Here is a 23,734-nt window from a genome sequence, read left to right on the forward strand (position 1 = left end):
AAAGGGATCCTGTAGTTATGTGTTATATTCCTTATTTAAAAGTGTGGTCTTTATTTAAATTATATTAAATATCGACTTTAGAAAGGAAAAAGGGCGTAACTCTCAAGTTTTTTCAAAATAATAACATACATGACTAAATACAAAATGTCCAAAGGATGTAAGCTGCAAATGGAGATTTATTATCTAAATTTAGTTAGCAATTAAAAAAGAAAAAGAAAGAAGGAAGTGACGTGGGAAAAAACGACTGAATCATTTTTTTTTTTTAATTAACTCAATAATTAACTCATTTAGCGCTGACAACGCAACTGGCGCGTTGCCATTAGATACTATTAGCGTGATGATTAAATGTGGTAATTAATTAGTAATTAACTGGTCAGCAGTGAATGTATTAATATTAGATTAAGGATATAAAAACCAAATTATTAATTAACACGTACTTCGAGGTTTATGTCTATTTTGTATTTTAACTTCGACCGAAAACCATAACAAAAACGTTTTTGTGCTACCTGTAAAATTTGGTTTGTGTGGATTATGCCTTTTTTCCTTTCCAAAGTCGATATAATTGGTTATTTAATCTAGCACAAAGCATGTTATTTAAAATGTGAAAACCAATGTAAATCTTAATTTTTTTTATTTGGCGCTTATAAACACGCATAATATGGTAACTAATGATAACATAATATTGTAGTGATATAGAAAACAAATAAATAGTCAATAGATGGATTTGAAATGCTATACCTTAATTTTATTGTAACATTAATATTAAACATCGATGTACAATCATACATTAATATATCATAGGAATCCAACAATTTTTAAACATTAAGACCATCGATTACAATAAATTTTAATGTTAAACTGATATTATGATACATGTTCGGGGTGTAGTAATCTTTCCAATTGGAAAAAAAGACCATACCATATCAATACATAGTGAAAAGCAGAACCCTGCGTCTTGATATCAACAAAACCAATATCACTGACTGAATCATTCTAATGACACACTTGAAGTTTCCGAGATGGTGATTTTGTATAACAAAACCAATATCACTGACTGAATCATTCTAATGACACACTTGAAGTTTCGGAGATGGTGATTTTGTATTACAAGTACCAAAGACTGTGAAAATAAGATCAATATTATAAATATAGGCATTGAAAAGGGGGAACAATTTAGATTTCTTCTAGCGTGAATTAAAAATGTGAGGGCAGTGTATTTATTATCTATGGCCGATATCTTTGACAAGTGTTTAGATTATACTGGTTGTATCACATTGTACACCTCGGAGCCTTTCCCACTTTTCTTGTTACATGTCCAAACTATTGAACCTTATTATAAGCGGTACATTTATAATAACCACAGTGTAATATCTAAATAAGCTAAACTATTAAAATGCTGCATTTATAGGTCTCAAGAAAAGCTAGTAAGTTGTATGTAGACAATTCTAATATATTATGTTATGTAATAAAAATATTAAACCTTGCAAAATAAAGACTAAGCACGGAGATACTGTATTGACACTCTCAGTACAAGTGTCATATAGCCAGACAAACAACTGTATACAAAAAACACACATATTGTAACAGCTAACACATAATATGTTTATCTTATTCGAAATTTTTACTGATACACCGAAGCGAACAATAACTACCATTGACAAAGACTCTACATAAAATAATTATTTAACTTAATCATGGTTGAGTTTTCTGCGTCTTAATTATCAATGCTGAGAATTTATGTGAAGTTGTATGTGTCAACAGAAATGTTATACCTAAATATTGTGTAGTGAAACTGTTATAAAAATTAAAAATGTGCATTAGGACGAAACCGATCTTATTTCTAATATAGTAACAGTGGAAACAGGAACAATAAATGAAATATAAGTGGCATATTGAAATGTATGTTATTTATTTTATAATACCATGTCATTCCATCATGTAAAAAAAATTATGAATATTCGATAAAATATCTTATGTGAAATCATTACGCAAGCAATGTTTTGAAACAGCATTACTACTGTGCGCCTTCTATATATTGACATCTATGTCACGGCGCTGTATGCGATGTGAGTATTATGTCACGCGTTTTTTGCATACTGGCGGTATTGCAATGGTTTTAGTTCCAGAAACGACCACGGTGACTTGTACGTCTCGATATAGAAGCCGCAGTCTATTGGCTATTGCATACCTAACTAATTCAAATTATCTTCGATACAAAAGTTATGAGAAATACACGCTATTGTGAAAGAATAAAAGATTTGTACAACCCTATATAATTTTAAATGTAAGTTTTAATATTAACATAACGTGAATCGCACACCTTGCAAACCACATAATATAGAATATAATTATATTTTATTCAACGCTTTCAGACTTTCCTTTTCATTTACTTAAAGCTTGAGGTAAAGCTAAAATACCATAGAATCTACAAATATTTGAGGTGCTGAGAATTTAACAAACACAAGTGTCATATAATTAAAAAACCGAATAAGGATCAGGTCTCATGTACCATTCGTGAAACAAGATACATTTAACAAACACAAGTGTCATATAATTAAAAAACCGAATAAGGATCAGTTCTCATGTACCATTCGTGAAACAAGATACATACATGTATGTAATTGGTTTGAATGAAAAGATATAATGATTTTTTCTCAACAATGTTATTAATTTTGTAGAAATCATATTTAATTTCAATGTTTTGTCTCGACTTGTTCTACTTCAAACACTAAAAATATTAATAAACATAAAGAAATATATTTTTCATCGAATAGATTCACAAAGGATCATCAGAAATTAGCGAAACCTAATTTATAAAATGTTTGCAGTTGCATAGAATTTACAATTGAATATTTAACAGTGAAGTCGATTTACTCAAGTCGGTTACCGCTGTACTTATTGTTTTTAGTATTAGTTTAATCTTCAGCACCTCGGTTAATCTATCTAATCAAGAAGAGTGCCAAATGTCAGATTCATTCTTAACCCTATCCCTGCGTATGGCATGTAAACATGCCATAGACTTTATCTCGTATTTTTGACCAAACTAGAAGAGACACTTGTGGATAATATGCTTTAAAAATTAGTTCAAACCTTTAGGTAGACATATCAGGCAACAGATCATAAAAATGTCAAGTAAAACACAAGGAAATATATTTTTGAAAAGAACACTCGTTATTCAGTCGTTTGAATCGCGCGCCATTGCGAAGACGGGTGTACTAGATGTGTCACCAGGGTTATCAAAACAAAACATTGGTCATGCATCGAAAAGTGTGCATCGATAATATTTTTATTTACCTTTTAATTAATTATTATGATTACGTTAGTGTTATGTATTTTTTCTTAGTGATCTGTGATCTCGATAGAAACATTTTGAAGATTTGTTTTTAGTATTTTTTGTCATTATAAATATATGTGAAATAATTATTTCACCCGCCAAAATGTCACTACCACATAATATTATCGAAAAAATAATGCTGGAAAATATTTTATCGATGCACAGCTCTCCAGTAAACTTGTTTGGCTTTGTTCATTGTTCCATATTTGATATTTACATTATTATAATGGGTAATAATTTTTATTTTTATGTGCCACGAAACTGTGTTAGCTCTGTTCACATGCTCATATTATGCCTGGCGATTATTCGACAGGCCCTTTGTACAATGAAAAAGCCGACGGCGCCTCATAAATTATATCATAATAGTATTTTAGCAGTGCGGTAATTATTTTTAGTGTTTTATTCTCCAAAACATCCTAATGAATAAGTGGATGACATTATTTTATGGCGACGAAAATAAATATAGGTTCAGAATTTGAAATGGTAATAAAATTTGAGTTTACGACTTACTAAATGCGATAAGCGATAACCCACTGATTATTCCACAAGTGATTTAGTAATATATCTGTCATAGACCGTAATCAACTACGGCAGCATGTACTCAACACAGCCCTGTGTATAACGAATACAAACGCGGCGAGTTGTTCGGTAGTATGTGTTGAAACTGTGTATGTGAAGACTGGACAGCCGCCATTTTGAACGCGCGGTCAAAGCTTGGATATTTTTTAGCGTCTTCACTTTCTTCGATTTATTTTAGTGAGAATGTAACGAATATAGTTTATTTCTTGGTGCATTTGGAATAACTGATATATAGTTCATCTAGTAATCTATTTTTTAATTTTGGAATCGATCTGTTTTAGCTGTAGTGACCGTTTTAACAGATCACTTGACTGAAAATAAATTCCCGCGAAAATGGCTCGCAGCGAAAGGGTTAACCTTGAATCTGTAGTTTTAGTCTTTTAAATTTTAGATTTTTAAATACAATATGTATTTGTGAGTTCTTTATAGTGTAAGAGGGTCTCTAACCAACAAGGTTATTCTAGCAGACGGCTTTACTACTACGGCAGAATTTGACACATGAAACATACCATATAATATATAATTATCTGTCAAATATTACTATTGACATTTAATACTTTTAACCGTAGAAATGCCTCATAGAATAAGCTTGCTCTGATAAAAGATAGAATGTCAACATCAGCAGTTTTGTAAGTAGTTTAACAATTGAAAAATAGAAACAACCTGTTCACAACTTTGGTGTGTAATATCCTAATACAACTTAATTCAACGCTTAAAACCTTTAAATCATCACATTTGATTTTTAATCAAAACCCTTAGACATAGAACATCACTTGACAACATCTAAATCACTTTACAAATATAAGTAAAATAACAATAATACAATGTCAGTAAATTTGAAAAATGCACGATATTCAATAAATTCTCAGCCAGGATATATTGTGTTCAACTGAAGATGGTAGGGAATGACTTATCCTATTATATATAACTGATAATAAAAATCATTACATAAAATTTATTGAATAAGGAGTGACTGAAGATTGCCAAATTTATATTTTCGTTTCGAAAAATTCTCTGCCTATCTGTGGGTCAATCAGGGACGGCGGCAATCGGAATAAAAAATACAATACTGACCCCTACGATCTTTACGTAGTAAAGAATTTGGAGTCTATATAAAAGGTACCTTATGGCCAGAACACATTACCGTCACGTCATGTGTCACGATGTGATGGTAATATTGTGTTCTGGTCCTAAGGCTTCATCTGTATGGAAGGTTATTTTCAACATCTTCAGTATGACGACTGTAGCACAGTTCAATCAACCGAAATGGGGAGATTATGCTGGTAGATCAACCGTCAAATAGAGTATTGACGAGCAATCCAATAATTCGATGGCTAGTGGAGTTACCGACTGCTGTACGCTTGGGGCACTTAATTGGAAAGCGGCAACATTAGATAGGGACATGTGGGTAGAAATGTAGTATGAATTCAGGTCTCATCCCGGTTATGGCACTTCTCATATCGATGACAATACATTTTATGCAAACATATTTTTGGTAACAAATTATTTAAAACTGCCATTCGTTTTGAATATTTCAAAAACAAAATTTGATACATATTTAAATAATTATGGGCCAGAGTACAAATTCATATTTTATGTACCTAAAGAATTTGAAATACATATGACATCATCAAAGGATATTTTTTTAATTATCGAGAATGTATTGAATTATTCGAAACTTATAAATACAAAATCATTTCAGATTTACATAATCTGAAAAATCATGTGAAATAATAAAATAAAACAATTCGGTGGAGTGCCATGCGTTTAAAGAAAATCATGTGGCGGCTCTCGAGTTGTTACGTGAGAATTGCGACCATTTTAGTTCTCCAAATGTCCACAATTCTTCGCAAACGTGTCCAACTCTACACGGTATTGTCGGTGAAATGATGATGAATAAGTACATGTATTAATTAAATTAGTACATGTACTTAGGTGAGTAGTCTTTCAGGATCTACTGCTGCGACTGCTCTTTAGCGCCGGCAGCAAACCTCCTCCTTTGCTGCATTCGATGGGCTCGTCGCTCTGCCGGCTGCGCGCCACGGAGCGTCGACAAGATTCCAGCGCTCTCAAGATGTTCTGACGCGTCATACGATTGACTGTCACACTGAAAGAGATACACGGATTATTGTAGACGGCTGCCAGAATAAAACAATTCATTGGAACCGTCTTGGGACAATAAATCGATGTTTCTCAATTCAGCTGAATGTAGAACTATTTAAACTCACATTTGAAAAATCTTAGAAGGGTGTTCTTTGAAACAACATACTTCAGTTATTTGTTATTTGTGCAGATAAATCTATGCATAATATTTTAGTAGGACTATTGATGAAAATAATGATGCATAAATGTGTCTATATAAATAATAAATAACTTAAACGGGATGTTTCCAAGAACACTTCTGTAAAATATTTGAAATGTGCATTGGAATAGTTTTGCATTCAGCTTGACAAATTGCATTATGATCCACCTACAGGCGTCGGATGGCATTAATTTGATCAATGTAAGGAGCTAACATGAACAGAGAAGAAAAATAATCTAACGGGTTATCAAATATCTGAACATGTATCTCAATTTTTGTCAGTTTTGAGTTGTTTGATGTAATGAATTCAGAATTTAAATACTGACATATTCCACAAACACGTATCTTAAAGCATACTTTATAATGTAGCGGCAGAATAATAGCGAATCAAATATCTGTTGTTTAAGATATCAAATAGCTCTGCGATTATACATTCCCAAGCGAATCCATTTTCTAGTAAACAACTGAGCAAATCGGTTGGCGAAATCAGAGACGGTGTAGTATTACATATCACAATACTTTATACCATTACGGTGTATGAGCTGAATAATCACTTTTCATGTATTATATTTTTGTACAACTGAATAACAAATAATATTTCTTTTCGCTACTCAATTTAAAACGCTGATTCTATATTTAGTTTAATATGATTATGTAACAGAATTTAATGTTAATGTACTATCTTTTATTGTATAAATAACGAAGAACAATTTATCTCAATGTCACTCGAATCAGAGTACTTAGCTAGTAACTATCATGTATAATATACTATTGTACCGATACGCTGCTAATAAATCTCACCCCGCTAGATCGTAGACTTCGTCATTATCATCATCCTCTACCTACACATCGAACACCACACACCCGAGTGACCCCAACAATAATGTATAATAGATTTTAGCAATAACAAAAACTCGTATCACAATAAGACTTTCATATATACTATAAACTCGTATCTTGAGTTACATGTTTGTAAGTATACAGAATACTGAACTTCAACAGATGATTATTTCTTTCTCGTAAGTCAAGATACGTATTTGCTGCAGTAATAATATTCACAGTAAAGTTGCAACGCATTCTCATATCTTCGACAATATGACTGATCGGTCGAAAGTATATTGCGATAAATTGAAGAAACATAACATTTTTTTCATAAAAATATGTGTAACTAAACTGAATGGATATTTCATAAAAGAAAATTTATTTCTAAATTAAAAACTGAGAGAATAAAGTTGTTATTTGCCTCTCCTGAAAAGTTATGTTTTTTGAGATACGTGTTTGTAGAAAATTAACGACGAATTGTGCTTATTGACGAAGCCATTTAACCAAAAATGAGCTCCATCGCTGAAGATGATTTTTTCATGAAATAATGGGTTTGTTTCAAATTGCTCTAAAGCCCAATCAGCAAAATTTAGACGCACCAAATGGTTATTTGGTTTAAGTTCTTGTTTTAACTGAATTTTATGTCTTCAAATGCAAATCTTTATGAAGAATATTCCATGTAGTGCCATAAGAGAACAACGTTTAATTGCTTGTTCTGTATTTTCATCCAAACTTTGATTCACAACATTGATATTTTCAGCAGTACATTTACGTTTTTGACAGGTTGGTTTCTTAATCATAAACATTACCATTTGACACGAATTTTCAAATTAAATTACAAATAGTAAGTTCTGCAGGTCGATTATTTTGACCATAAACTTCACGTAATGCGCGAAACATAGCTCAAATAGATTCATAAATGTAGTAATAAATTTTTACAATTTGTGTACACTGTATATCTGTGTATCTTTCCATGACGACTTGCCAAACAATATCGAACACAAATGTCAATTTTGGTGGGAATCAGACAAAAATTGCTACTATGAGGTTTTAAAAATCTATAGTACTAGTTTGATAACCCTTTACTTACGAGGGTGGGTCAATAATTCCTTAGAAAAAAGCATTAAAACAGTTTTTGTTTTTGTATTTTTTTTTTATTTCTCAACATAATCTCCTTGGAGCTCAATACACTTGGTTAGACGTTTCTCAATTTTTTTTAAACCGTCAGAAAAATAAGTTTTCGGAAGGTCCTCAAAATAAGCAATTGTCCGATTGATGACTTCTTCATTTGAAAAAAAACGTTGTCCACTTAGCCATTTTTTTAAGTTTGGGAAAAGGAAAAAGTCACTGGGGGCTAAATCTGGCGAATACGGTGGGTGGTCGACCAATTCGAACTTCAATTCTTCAATTTTAGCCATTGATCGTAAACATGTGTGAACACAGGCATTGTCCTGATGAAAGAGGATTTTTTTCCTGTTTAAATGAGGCTGTTTTTCTTCAATTTTGTTTTTTAGCTGGTCCAATAATAATCCCCTGTTATTGTTTTTCCTTTTTCCAAATAGTCAACGAAAATAATTTCACGTGCATCCCAAAATACAGTAGCCATAACCTTACCAGCTGATTTCACGGTTTTCGCCTTCTTTGGACATGGTTTGCCTTCGCAATCCACTGCTTTGACTGTTCTTTCGTCTCGGGAGTATAGTGGTGTATCCATGTTTCATCTACAGTCACAAAGCGACGAAAAAATTCATCCGGATTGCGTTGCATGAGCGACAACAGGGCTTTAGAGGCCACCACCCTATTGCGTTTATTGTCGACTGTGAGCAAACGCGGCACCCATCTTGCAGAAATATTTTTCATGCCCAATTTGTCATGTAAAATAGAAATGACGCTACCTTTTGAGATCCCTGTAACCTCAATTATCTCACTCAACTTTAATCTTCGGTCACTTAACACCATATCGTGGATTTTATTGATCATTTCTGGTGTAGTCACCTCTACAGGACGTCCTGAGCGTGGTTCATCCTTTGTTGATGTACGACCACGTTTAAATTCATTTAACCAGTTATAAATAGTTGCAAGTGAAGGAGCAGATATGCCGTGAACTAAATCCAACTCATTTTTTATTTCCTTTGCTGTTAACCCTTTTATATTAAAATGTTTAATAACAGCTCTAAACTCAATTTTCTCCATTTTCCATTTTTCCATTTTCTACAAACAATTTTTTTTTTTAAATGTACGAGAAACACACAACAACCCGACCAATCTGATTGAAACTTCGCAGCATACTGAATTGGTAGTGCCGCTGCATGAAAACAAACCGCTTACAGTACTAGTCGCGCCACCTGTCGGCTTTTCTAAGGACTTATTGACCCACCCTCGTACATTAAATTTAATAAACTAATACTTATATTAACTAATATTTGGATTTTTAGCTTATTTATGACTCATATTATTATAGAAATATAGATGAAACAGTATATCTGGTGGGCAATGGACATCCAGTAAACGAATGTTCCTTCTAAGGCAGTAATACTTGACCTTTTTCGTTTGGCGGAATCCATGAAGGCTCGGATATTTTATATAAAATTTACTACTAATTACTCAGACGAGTTTATGATTTGCATACACACTAGAAAAATTAGAGGGAAAATTGGTCTTAACCACACTGACAAAAATCAATCAGAAAAAAATATTATTTTCTCATTTTGTCGTGCAACAAAGTGTTTGGTTACTCAAGGTTACTGAAGGCTGTTTATTATATCGTCACCGTTCAGGCAAAAGTCACCAACCCTGAAAATGGCAGTTTTGAGTTGAGTATGTCACCCGAAGCGTAAAATTATGTTCTTTAAGATGCAAAACTCACCTCGGTACATTAGTTAGTAAAATTTTGCTTAAATCCGAATTATTTGTTTTTCACTAAATGACTTTCGATAAAATCTTAACAAGCAAAAGTCATTATAGGTGAATAGACATTATTGACTATATAAAAAAAAATCCTTCGTTATAAATATACAAGCAAAAGTCACTATACTATGGATGGTGAGTTTTACTGATGCTTCTTTTGGCTAACATTGTTCAGATTATTAATAAGCAAAAGTCACCACACCATAATTTGAGCTACCTTGCCTCCTTTAAAACCTTCCAGATGTTTTAATTAGCATCAAAAAGTAAAAGTACCTTAAAGAAATTATTAAGAAGACATGAGAAAATAATTTAATGTAGATAAAACCTTAAAAACATTAAAATCTGATTTTTCCTGCATTTTCAAACTTTCAAATTGCGATATCTCAAAACTATGTTTTTAGGGTTGGTGACTTTTGCCTGAACGGTGACGATATATAACATGGTATCAGTAGGTTAATACTTACATCCTCCCAATTTTCTTCCATTGGCGGAAGTTCTGGCTCTGGAGCGAGACTAACAAGGGGGGCGTCGTTTTCCCCGAGCCTGTATTTATAGTTGTCAAAAGTTGCCCGGCTCTGGCACGTGCCCATGTGGAACTAATGGTAAAAACAGCAATGTAATTCTAATAAAAGTAACAACCAAGATTGAGACGGGATTTTTTGTCAATGATTTCGGTCAATAATTAGATTTTTATAAAATTAATTAACTAAATAAAATAACGATTACCTTTTTTATCATGCCTGATCCTAATAGGATCATATGAACTCCACAGAGTGGAGGTTTGTATTAACAGATTTTTTGTTTTTACGAGAAATGGACGTTAGCCACTTGCTCAACTTGGTCCACACTCGGACTCCAAACACAAATTGAAAAACAATGTGTATTTAAAAATAATCCACAAAAACCTCTAAAGTCATATCTATAAAATAAAAAAAAGCATTCTGTGAAAACGGAGTACGGCGGTGCAGGCTTAATCACTAACTGTATAGCGTCTGCGATGGAAATCGTGAAATTTATGAGGATTCAAAGATGCCACTGGGTAGGACAATGGACAGTAGAAGCAGTGAACAATGCAACAGCGATTAATATTGGTAGTCATAGGGATGACAATGCGCCAAGGGAGACCAAGTTTCTGTCCACTGCACAGAGTAGAAAACGACCTCCAGATTTTCAGTGTATCTAACTGGAGTTCCCGTGGAAGGGAGAGAAAACAGTGGAAAGCAATGATGGAGGTGGTCAGGGCGCTGGGTAGCGACGTTAATAAAAAATACTTTCTAAAATAAACCTTATTAAAATAACAGTGGCATTTATGAATTGCCATAAAATGATTGTTACCGATGCAAAGGATCTGATAGCAAGCCCCGGGTTAAGAATATGTAAATATAAATTGTTTTGAACAACATACTGAGTATAAATAAGTTATATTTTCCATTGGACTTTAACTCATTAGCGATTCGGTTATTGAAATTGTTTGGGAATCAAAATTATGCTGGATTGTGTTAAGACAACCAGGATTATAAAGTGTTCTTCATAATTAGTATTAAACATACATTGTATGAGGGTACGAAACAGCGGAGCGAACACGAGCACATTTATGCAGGGCAGCAATTAGGCCGTGAACGTTAACATCAGACCATGCTAAATGAAGCCATAAACTTCAATGAAACAATTATAAAACACAACTGTGGTCTTCTGAATGTTATCTGTCAGTTTTGCGGATCTAGGAACTTCATTGCAGAGCTTCCAGTGGATAAGCCGCATCCAAGAGTGTTGATAGGTGGCACTGCCACCAGGTAATTTTTTCTAGTCTCAGTGTAGTTAAATGACTTAATTTTGGTGTTAATAAAAAAAGTAATGAAGCTTTAATTTCTACATACGGCAAGCTCTGGCGTTGCAACGAGGTGGGTGGCATCGAACGGACAACGTGTTTTAGACATCGGCGGTGCTGCCTTCCTGCATTTAACAAGGTGAAACTGCATCCTGGAAGATTCCACCGTGTGAGCTGGCTGGTAGGGGCACTGAACCAGGTCAGTCGGTGCCATCTTTTTCACAGAAATCCCATCAAGACTCATGCTGGCAATAATACAATAAAAATAGTTAGCCATGGCGTCTGCTGAACGGAAACATACAGACAACCGCTGATAACACAGTAAGATTTATAAGATGATGATCAACATAGTTGGTTAAGAGGTAACATCACTGCATATCTGTGATGAGTACTTTGCATATTGTTGTCATACAAGTTAAGTGTCCAACTGCATTTTTTGACATCTTACTAACGTTGCCTGGAAACATACTAATCTGAGTTTGTCAAAATGACTATCTGCTTTAAGATACATTTTTTTTTTACCTGGAAAAATTGACCCAAGTGTTTTACAGGGAACATTTGACGTATCAATTTTTGTCTTGCAAAGTTACAAAATTCGTTTATAAAAGACTCATGATGTAGATCAATGGGGGAAATGTGTCAAAATCAAGTAAGAGGTGATTGTAAATATATTTGTATATTAAATTACTTTGTATTTGATTAGAACCAGAATGCTTCTTTTCTTTGTTGCATTATTATATGTACCATTAAAAACAAAGCAAAATTTTGTTTAATTTCTTATGATTAGGGAGCGGATTTATATGCAACAAAAAACATGATTATATGCATGCACGTATGCACTTAAAATCAATAAAATATGCACTAAAACCGAAGAAATATGCAGTTAAAAATTGTCATTTTTGATGAGAAAATTTTGTAAATACCCACTTTACCGAATATTACTGACAAAAATTCGAATAACTATTTAATAATTTTTCAACATAATACGATAGCAGAACAAAAAAACAGTAACAATGAATAAAAAGTTAAACAATTTTCAAAATAGTTTTTTCACAAGTACATATAATTGAATAATAAATGCAATGTAAACCAAACAACTTAAAAAACAAAAACGACACACTTAACTATCTATTCCTAAATACAATTTTCTGTTTTATGCCCGAAAAAAAAATACAATATTTTTTTCAATATTATGCTCTGGCATTAAATTTTTCCGCATCTGTTGGTATTTTGTTTATATGCAGAAAACGACCTCTCAACGTCCACAGAGGTGATTGGGCAAACTTTAAATAAAAGTGCCCGAGTTGACTTCACTTTTTCTGATAAATCCACAGTTCGGAGATGGCATTTAAAAATGCTAGTGCATCTAAACTATGTACCTTCCTAACTTAGTTATAACTAAAATTATAAAGTGTGATGCTTTACAGCTGCGTTTCCTAATTGTTCCGCGAGGTAAAATTAGTAAGAGTATTCAGCGTATTGTTGAGTAGGTACCTGTACCTGTACCTGTACCTGCCTACATCTATTCCAAATATTTAATATCAACAAACTGTCATCAAAAATTGTATTGCACAACCATATTATATTTTTAACTTTTAATAATTCCGAAGATTATTAGAGCAAATTTTTGTGGGTTTATACAGTTTAGTAAGCGGATCAATATCATAGTAGAAATATTATAAAAATTATACAGTTGGCAACACTGCACCAGACCAGTGTTGCTATCATTTTATGACCAAATTATAGTACATGGTCCCAAAAATTATAGTATTTAGTGCAAAAATAAAATAGCAGCTACCTACTCATTATTTTCGGTTGAAAATATACTTATAGGTTTTTTGTCTGTCACAAAAAAGTAAGAAACGGATTCCGTGTTATATTTTTTTTTTACACGCGAATCTGAAACCTGACAACTTTTTTTCTCGGTTCGACAAATTTTCCTCTATTACGAAATTATAATACTTCGCACCAAATTATGATTCGAAAATTTTGGTTTTTTTATTGTAGAAATGAAATCTTTGAGAAGAAAAAAAAACTTATCCCATATTCGAAAGTATAGTATTTTAGGCGTCCTATACCATGTTTATATCGGACATTGTACCTACGCGCACCAAAATTATATTTTATAATAATTATAGAATTTTAATTATACTACAGTTGGCTACACTGCCAAACATGTCAGACTTCCCGACCGACGGGATATAAGAAAGATTATTAATATAATGTCCCCTTTGTTTAGTAATTTTGCATTCATTATCTGAAATGCGGTTAATTATCAAAACAAACACCTACAATGCCGACAAATATGTCATCTCATAAACACCGCCCAAAAAATAATCGCTTTTTGTCACAATGACAAGAGCCGAAATAAGTCGGATGATGAAAGGAATAATTCGTCGCTTAAGAAACAACACCGCGGAAGTCAATTAATAAAAAATTTCAGGGAAAACAAAAAACGTCTCAAAAAATTGAAAATTGATACCTTTTAACTTATTTTTTGAGACGTTTTTTGTTAAAAGAAACATTGTTTTAACTAAACACAAAAAAAAAATAAGTTAAAAGGTATCAATTTGCAATTTTTTGAGACGTTTTTTGTTTCCCTAAAAATTTTTATTAATTGACTTCCGCGGTGTTGTTTCTTAAGCGACGAATTGTTAGTTACATAACAAAATAAAGCAAAATATTTTATGAAGTTTCTTTTTGTTTTCTGTTCATATCATTTTTAGCTGGTCGCTACACCGGGCCCCCGGGCTAGAGCTTTATCAGCCCCCCCCCCCCTTGTGGGGGCCATGCTGTGCATACACCCTAACAAAACATGCACTAGCATATAAATCCGGGCCCTACTTATGATGGTGTTTACTAAGACTACCTAATTAACTACATTTGTAGTAGGTACAAGTAGAATTGACCAAGTGACTATTTTTTTTCTTCTCATAAAGTAAATAAATTTCTTAAATTCTGAAAATGAAAATTCAATTGTCTTAATCATATTTATCACATATAAAAAAAATTTAATTTTGTTATGTAAAATTATACATAACGTAACCATTAAAGTCCCTTGCTAAACACAAAAATGACTACTGTAAAATGTTAGTTTTTGAAGTTGCTCACTTTTAGTTGTAGCTGAGAAACTGAAAATATTTTAAGACGTCGAAAAAAATCCAGGAGAAAAACGAGTTCTTTTTTTAATTTTTTTTTTATATACTCTGCATTTATCGTTTTTTCTTTAGGGTCCCTTGAAAACCGTAGAATCGGGGTTTCACTGTATGACAATGATATATCTGTACCTTATGGTATGTTTACATTTGACACTTATATTGTCATATTTATGTATGACACCCAGGGAACTCAGAAATAATGGGAACTGAAATACCCAACTGGTAAGGCTACGCAGGCAACCGATCTCGGGTAAGGATAACATTAAACGCGTGTTAATAAAACGTTATTCTAAACTTGTGCGTTGCCCTGACAACTACTGTCGGTTTTATGTTCATTTAAAATTGAAAATAGCAATCTGCTCAGTAAAAAGTTGTGGTAATGATACAAATATGAAAAATAAAACAAATAGTGCAACTACATTTCACAAGTAAGCATATTTTTATTGTTATTTTGAATATTTATGTCAATATCGTAACATGCATTAAAATTTATTTTCTGCATGGCATTTGACGTACACGCACAAACAATGTTAAACGTTATTGACGAGTGCGACGCACACCACTGTAATGCATATAATGCGTGTATTTTGTTTGAATAACAGGGCCGCATTTCAGACAGGGAATATTAGACAATATTTATAATAATCAATTAGGGATAACTGTTTTCGTTTATCATAATGATTTATTGTTGCATATGCAATATGCATAGGTAAATGTGCATTTATTTATCATCAATATTCATTTTAATTATAAGATAAAAAAAATAAAATCAAGTCATTAAATGTTTCAGTTATTAATTATTGCTCACCGTTAATGTAGTGTATTTAGATACCGTTTTGTCATCAAGTAAGCAATTATTTAAAATTTCTTTTTGTACCTACCCATATATATTCGGAAGGGAAGTGATGATGCCATGTTTAGAGAGATCTTCCTTTATACATGCGACAGAATAGTCAAAAAACTTGATATTTGATTTATATGTTATATAATGATATTTTCTGTTAATATATAATTATAAATGCAATTAATGTTATGCCTATTTAGAATTACCTTTGTATGTAAATAGTTATGTACTGATCTTGTTATTACTTAATCTTATATATTATGTCACGTATAAGTTTGATGAGGTTTTAATAATTATATTTAATATTTTTCATAATTATTCTGTACAATGTACAAACATAGAAATATACTTACTACAAAATACAATTAATATCCTTTTTTCAATTTCTATAAAGTATATTCCTAACTGTGTGTGAAAAGTATGTTAATTTAAAAAACGCGTTAACACTCCCGTTGCCACGATGGTCTCGCAGTTTAGAAATGACCTAAAATCATAGATACCCCACTTATTATTATGTATATAAACGTCTACTTTTAGCTATTTGTAGATAAAATATTTAGGCATAAAAAGAAAAATATGTAAGTAGTTGAATTAAATGTCTTATATGTAAAATTAATCATTTTTCGAAAGTCTAATCAATATTTTGATAAGACAGTGACAGGGCTATCTAAAAAGATATACGTTAGAGAAACGCGCATAATAGTAATGTAAACATGAGACACTATTTTAAAATGTCATTTGTTAGTCAGAGATAGAAATGTATGTCTTTGTTCAACATAATTCTGTGAAAAATGCATTCAGTGATAGCCTCCCATAATATATCGAACCTTGAAGTTTAAATTTTTCAAATACATCTGACGATAAACGCCAGAGCAACCTTTAACGCAATGTTATTAATGTTCATTTTTCCGTGTTAACTTCGCTACATGTGGCGTTTTTTCATAAACAATTGACAAAAAGGGTCCATTGCCATTGACCATAATTCTAGTAATAAAATAATAAAGTAATAAAATCTCTCTCCCCGGATTTAGAATACGGACCCTTGTTGCAAGGTTGTGTAAGGATTACATCAGTTTGTGGGACACAAGCAATTGAAAAAAATCTCGAGCGGGCTAAATAAAAACAGCACAGCATGTGGCGTGGCGTATTCACATGTTCTACATGTTTATACTACGAGTATTATCATATTAGGCAATGCAATATGTTAAATATTGGCGAGGGTAATATTATTTCATTCTGTTTTAGAATTTTAGGAAAATAATACAATGCGATAAATTTCATAATATTGTTGTACCTACCCATTCAAATGTTGTATTCAAACCCAAATGTTAAACCCGTTTAAATAAATACCCTGCATTGAAATCAGACAGCTACAGAAAATGTAGGTATGTTCTAATGACTGGCATCAATAATAATATATTTGTATTTATTTATTATCGTTAACTGTAGCTTTGTAAATTGCGGTGCGGTGTAGTTAATACGATATTCTAAAATATCCTTTTTTTGACGATATTACTAATACCTATCTATATTAGTTTTTTTTTTTAATTATAAAAGATTATAAATGAGACATTATTTTGTTGGTCCATGGTTGAACCGTAATAAATTGTATTGTCGTCGTAAACCACTAATAATAGCTTTCATCCGAAAATAATAATGAGTCAGCAAATGCAATTCAAGTGCAACTAGGTAGTACACGTAGAGTTTCTTTTGTTTATGAAGACACAGTTGCAAAAAATATTTTATAGTGTTTGCAGTTACCTATGTTCAAACTTTCCCGTCGGAAAAATCGGTATAATATCTTTTAGTAGGTACAATGAATATTTACTTTTTTTTTTTACATTTGTATCTCTTAATTTTATAAGTACCAATAATAAAATTATAAAGTAGGTACCTACTTACATACCTAATATGTAAATAAATAATCATAGTGAACCTGTTGTGTTTACATGATATTGTGTTATAATATTATATATTATTAACTATATAATATAATATGTCCATAAGATCGGTGGATTTTAGGTAGGTACAAGCAATGACTTATTAAATGGACGACTCACTTCATACCCGGTGCGCACGAGAAATTGTGCATCAAAGTCATTCACAGATGTATAGGTAGATGTCACGTGACCATTGACGTATCCGTTTCCATTATGCGATACAAACTTCGAGAATTTATAGTAATATAACCTTTATTGTAATGGCGTATTAGTGTCATGACTCATTGCGTTAGAAACAGATTCTCGGTTACTTACGACTTCTCGGAGATTAGACGCCAGTGAGCTCAGCGAATCACAGGCGACTGACTGTCCAATGGTTCCTGTCATTCAATTGCATTGAATAAACATTCATCAATATCTTAAAATGGCATTTTATAAATAATAAATAATACTAACACATGCAAAGTGATATCCCATCTTTCTTGGAGTGTTTAGTAGATGTTTTTACAATTTTTAACTAGGCACATTGGCATTTTGTAACACAATAATAACGGTGGAGTCGAAACCTGACAGTCAGAAATTTTGTATGGGCAGACCCAGCGGTGTCGCCAGACCGCTTGCAAGCAGAATGTTCATTTGAGCGTAGGATACCGATATTAAAATATGAATTTCGCCATCCGGCAGACCCGACACAAAGTGAGTGTCATTTTATTTTCTAGATGCTTCGTCCATATTAATGTCATTGGGTACAAGAAATTCATTTTAAGATTACTGAATCATTCTAATTTCATAAGTACTTACCAAATAATATTATTATATAAATAAATATGATCATACTCAATCTGATGTAGGTATATACATAATATTATACTATTATTTCTTAGTGGTGAAGTGTGGAGGTAGGCTGTCAAGATCCGACATAAATAGTGCATTGTGAGTCATACGTACCTATTTGTTTTTCTTGAACGAGTACTACAATAATTTACATAGTATGGTGTTGGATAGTTTTAAAAAATCAGATAAACCCAGCCAAAATAAAACCATAATAAGTAGTTTCGGTACGCTTTGGGCAATCCGACAATTTTGTGCACACTTTTTCATTCATACTTATTTCTTTTCGTTGAATATAAAATACATAATATTATTACACGTCATGTTGTTGGTATTTTTTAACTCTTCAAGTGAAGCGCCTAGTTTCAGAAGCCCCTAAAAAGGTTTTCATAAAATTTTGAGTTTGATATATATTTAGATATATGTTTTTGTCCACTATATATTGGACAAAATGTAAGCAATAAAACTTAATGTGTTCATTAACATATATCGAAGCCAATATTATTTCATAATATGCTTGGTATCTATTATTTTATGTGGCGAACGTAATAACGAACGCCTGCACACGTGCTAGTCTATCTTACAACACCCTCGTCCGCTTCGGATGAATTAGCCATCCCCACTCTCCGTGAAATGCCAGCGTGTGTTCGTTGTTCCATTTAAAACAGATCGAGACACACCGTGGTTTGGTTATGACGTACATTTATCGATGTCCGATTATTATACACGATTATAAGATAATTGCATGTGATATACAAAGAATAACATGTTAAACGATGACTAAATAGTATTTAAAAACATACTTTACCTTTTGAAGCAATCAATTAGCTTTTAAAATGCCTTAAAATGCCAAATTTCTATCGGAACACTGAGTGGACGGCATGGGAACGGACGTAATTTTTTTACCATGGTAAGGGAAAGGTTAAAACACCAATATTAGTAATATGTATTTATAATATTATATTGTTTCGTATGAAATATTTCTAATAAAAAGTAGACATCAATGATGCGGCTCTGTGTGCGCTGTGAAGGTCATTTTTTGTCCGCCCACCCTATTAACGCACACTTCTAAAATCCTGCTTCAATTTGCAGCGTTTGCAGGACCTTGGATCAGAGTTCTATTTATTTTTCTTTTCTGTGATGACACCATATTCACTAAGTGTAAACAGTAATTATATTTGTACCAGCCACTTATTTTGCGTGGATCGACACTCACCTGTCACTTATTCAATCTACTTATATACGCAAATGTAAACACCGCGTATTCGACAATTCCGAACTTGAAGCGATATATCACCGAAGTTGGACCACCGTCTACTTTTATGTCAAGTACCTGACACATTATTCGTAGTTTGACAGGTAGTGAATTGCATAGGTATATTTCTAAAACTACGGACAATCAATCATCATACAACATGAATGTATGCCCAACGTTTACGTTAATAAATGTACTGTAGCAATCTGTCAAAAATCATAGACAGTGAGAAATAAATCGGATGTGCCGTGTTCAATGGATTTTGTTCGAAAATAAAATATCGCTTGTTCTCGGCACATACGATTAATTCTGATGCACTCTGTGAAGAAAAAATGCCCTTCAAATGGTATTACCTAATTCATTTTGGCCCACTCCTGCACTCGTATTACGATAATATTATATTGAATATGCAATGACGATCAAGTGCTAGATATCGCAATGTTACTGTTAATCGTTCTTCTACACTTATGGCATTTCTGAATTGTGTGTCTTCTTTTTTGGCGAAAGGTCCAATCTTGCAAACTAAAGTTCACAAATTGAGTTGGATCTTCGATTTTAAACTCTGACATTAAACGGAAGGCATCTAGTTCTTCTCGTCGCTGAATCCATTCCCGCACCCATCTAGACCATTTTTTCCTCCTTTTTGTTGCCAAAAGACTTAAAATAATAACACTCGCTGCTTTCTTTTTTAACATTCCCATATTGACAACTGACATAACGTTTTTGAGAAGTATACGAAATAAGTCTCCGAATAAATTACAATACCATAATATGTAAACACCGCATATATTTATTCCAAATGTTGCCATTGAATAAAGTGTAGAGACTTTATTTCAACGAGAAGTATACGAGAATTTTATGTCAGATCCATGCAGGTGTAAACAATAAGTGAAATTTTATGTCAGACATATAAAATAAGTATAACGGTATAAGTGTCAGATGTAAACGTACCATTAGAGCTAAAAGTGCGGAAGTCACATTTTTATCGTTTTTGAGTTAAGTATGCAGATTTAAATGTGTATTCACGTTCTGTTAATGCTGAAATTTGGGAGTCCAATGTCACATGGTGTTAAAAATACTTACTTCTAAAACGACGGTAGTCCAATAATTATACTTTAGAGCTGAATGAGTGGATGTCCTACTTAAGTCATTTTTGGTTTAAGCTATAGCAAAAAGATTAATTGCAAAAGTGCGGAAGTCTAACATATGGAGTTTTAGTCCGAACGTGAGTGAGTATTTAAAGTAGATTAGTAACACTGAAGTCACACATGGACTGTGTTTTTGGCCGTCACCCGTTTCGTCTAGTGTTTACGGTTTAATTAATGTTAAAAAAACTAACTATCACCATCGGCCCATTGTAGTCTTAGTCTATTCAATTCATTCAATTCAATTCATTTATTTTTTTAACATATTGTGGACATTATAAATTATAAGTTTAAGACGTTCACAACATGACATTTAGAAACAAAGATATATAAATATAACAGTATTACATAAAAAAGAGATATATCAGTAGATGAATTAGATAGGTACAAGGAAGTACACCGGATGAGTTAAGCAGACCCTATTTTAAGAATTTATAAAACAACATCCACCTAAACTCATTCTCACGTAGGTGGAATATATCAACACCCGAAGCAATTTCGTTGAACATAGTTATCACTCTCCCAATTGGCATTACCAGTGGCAGGTTGGTTCTGCACCTTGGGAGAATAAACAACTGATGGTCTCTATTTCTAAGATAGTTATCAGGGACACACAGGTCAACACTGCCCAGAATGGCAGAGTTCTCATTTATACCTTGTATAAGTCGAAAAAAATACGTAGCTAAATAAAGATTTCTTCTAAATTGCAGACTGCAGTATGTAAGCATGCCTAAGAGAAAGTCAGTTGGATAAAGCCACGGATAGTATCCATACAACCTCAAGTAAAGGAGTCTCAAGAATTTCTTCTGTACCCTCTCCACCATAAGGCCATACTTCAACTGGTGCGGTGCCCAAACAATAGACCCACTCTCAAGTCTGCTTCGAACTAAAGAATTAAATAAAAGTTTTAATACTGTAACATCTGAAAAGACCCGGGAAGTACGCATGACGAAGCCCAACATTTTAAGCGCTTTGTTACAAATGGTAACTATATGGCTAATAAATGTCAGTTTACTCTCAAACGTAATGCCAAGATCCCTTACAGATGATATTCGTGACAGAACTCTGCCATGCATCGAGTATTGGAAAAACAACACTTTTGAGGCTCTGGTAAACGATAAAAGATTGCATTTATCAATATTGAATTCTAGTTTGTTACGCCTGCCCCAATTTAATACATTATCTATATCAAGTTGGAGCTGACGACAATCGTCCAAGGTGACAACTTCCAAAAAGAGTTTCAAGTCATCAGCGAACAACAAAAACATAGCATTTTTTATTACCAATGCTATGTCATTTATAAAAATCGTGAACAGCAACGGCCCTAAGTTTGAGCCCTGGGGGACACCAGAAAATGTGTAAAAGGTCTGTGACTGATAAAGGCCGTACGATACGTATTGTTGACGGTTCCTACGACCATATATTTCGGATACAACATTTCACGGTGAAATGTGATACGGCGAACTGCATATGTATAAATTTACGGACACTATCTCACATGGACAAAGGATGCAAGCGAGCAAATTAAGATAAAGGTGGTTTTAAGCGATCGGGTTAGTTATCCGTTCAGTCGAGCTGTCCGTTAAACTGATGTGTAAAAACACAAAAATTGAAGTGGGCCACTAAAACTGAAACGTGGGAGGATTAGTTATTGTTTTTGGAGCTGCCAGTTGAACTGACGTGTAAATGACAATGTTTATTGGGATTTACTGGGACTATTAATGCTTATGGAAAAAGAGTGATCACCACATCGTCAATAAAAGAGAAGCTTCCTACGATGTAAGAATACGGAAAAAAAACCAAAGGTAATAGATAGATGACCTTTTACAACTTTCTTTTTAGACCAAACCCAACCTAACTTAATCTACCTCGACCTAATCTAACCTAACCTTAGTGTGTGATAATGATGCATCGAAATGTATGAAAATATCAAACTTCAAATTAACAATAATTATTGGATCGAAAAGCATCCCCCCGACAGAAAAAGGTATTTAATATAATTGTCTACATGGAATAAACTGTTTCCGATTCTGAAATTAAGAAATATGGATGTATCTTTCTTTGTACCTGAGAAGGTAGGTACCTACCTAATTAATTTAGCTGATACCTATCTCCGAACGTAACGTGCGGTGTCGTATTTTTCAAACTATTTTTTAATTTCGATTGAATTATTTTTCAAAATATAGGTACATCCTATACCAACGATTATGTTTAGAAAGATACAAAAATAATATTCATTTTTAGTGGATAAAATTCAGGTAGGTAAGTACATCGCCATATTGTCAAACTTCAGAACTGACGTCTAAAAAGACCTTAGTTAAATTAGAAACACGACTGTCCTTCCGATAAGGTCTATTACTGGCTAAAATTAATAACATACCTTTATATTATCTTATATTAATATGCACCAGTGTCTGGGGATAGAGTTAACGATATAAAAAAGACACCCAGATTGAAGTAAATTATTTGATTCCATGATATTATGGCGTCTATCATTTTCTGTCAAGTTCATAATATTATTGATAAACTCAGCCATGATAATTAACTGAATGTACTAGTCTATAACTAGATGGAGTAATGAGGTGTTAATGGCAAAGAATATTGTATAAATTTACTTACATTTTCTGATTGATTGAGAAATGAAAAGAAGTTGAATTTCCGAATTCACGTATGTTATCACTTATCAGCTATGACGTGAGCTATGGATGGAACCATAGACTAATATACTTGGAACAGAAGTCATAGATAATATCAGATATTCCAGATCATTCCAGTTCAAACGTATATTA

At 32.8% G+C, this 23,734-nt stretch overlaps 1 protein-coding gene across 2 annotated transcripts; it reads right to left on the reverse strand.

Annotated features, from left to right (window-relative positions):
- Nucleotides 1–636: 636 nt before the first annotated feature.
- Nucleotides 637–23,641, reverse strand: LOC147071195 (uncharacterized). Of its 2 annotated transcripts, XR_015070771.1 has the most exons (5): nucleotides 23,565–23,641; nucleotides 11,822–12,017; nucleotides 10,409–10,540; nucleotides 4,271–6,020; nucleotides 637–2,984 (listed from the first exon to the last, which is right to left on the reverse strand). XR_015070771.1 is itself a non-coding variant. In XM_085948080.1 (4 exons), the coding sequence occupies exons 2-4, from the start codon at nucleotides 12,014–12,016 to the stop codon at nucleotides 5,868–5,870; spliced, it is 480 nt and encodes a 159-aa protein (XP_085804206.1). In that variant the 5' UTR covers nucleotide 12,017; nucleotides 23,565–23,641; the 3' UTR covers nucleotides 2,924–5,867. The 2 variants fall into 2 exon arrangements, 1 of the variants encoding a protein (XP_085804206.1); XM_085948080.1 differs by having other exon boundaries at nucleotides 2,924–6,020.
- Nucleotides 23,642–23,734: the final 93 nt, after the last annotated feature.

Source organism: Rhyacophila brunnea, unplaced genomic scaffold, assembly GCF_057557595.1.
Source record: "Rhyacophila brunnea isolate RB1 unplaced genomic scaffold, BYU_Rbru_1.0 scaffold_20, whole genome shotgun sequence".
NCBI lineage: Eukaryota > Metazoa > Arthropoda > Insecta > Trichoptera > Rhyacophilidae > Rhyacophila > Rhyacophila brunnea.

Coding starts and splice junctions, on each gene's coding strand:
- LOC147071195 (XM_085948080.1), bottom strand. CDS start 12,016: ATGAGTCTTGATGGGATTTCTGTGAAAAAGATGGCACCGACTGACCTG. Junction 10,541..11,821: donor TTGCAACGCCAGAGCTTGCC/GTATGTAGAAAT, acceptor TTTTACCATTAG/TTCCACATGGGCACGTGCCA. Junction 6,021..10,408: donor TGGAAGAAAATTGGGAGGAT/GTAAGTATTAAC, acceptor TATCTCTTTCAG/TGTGACAGTCAATCGTATGA.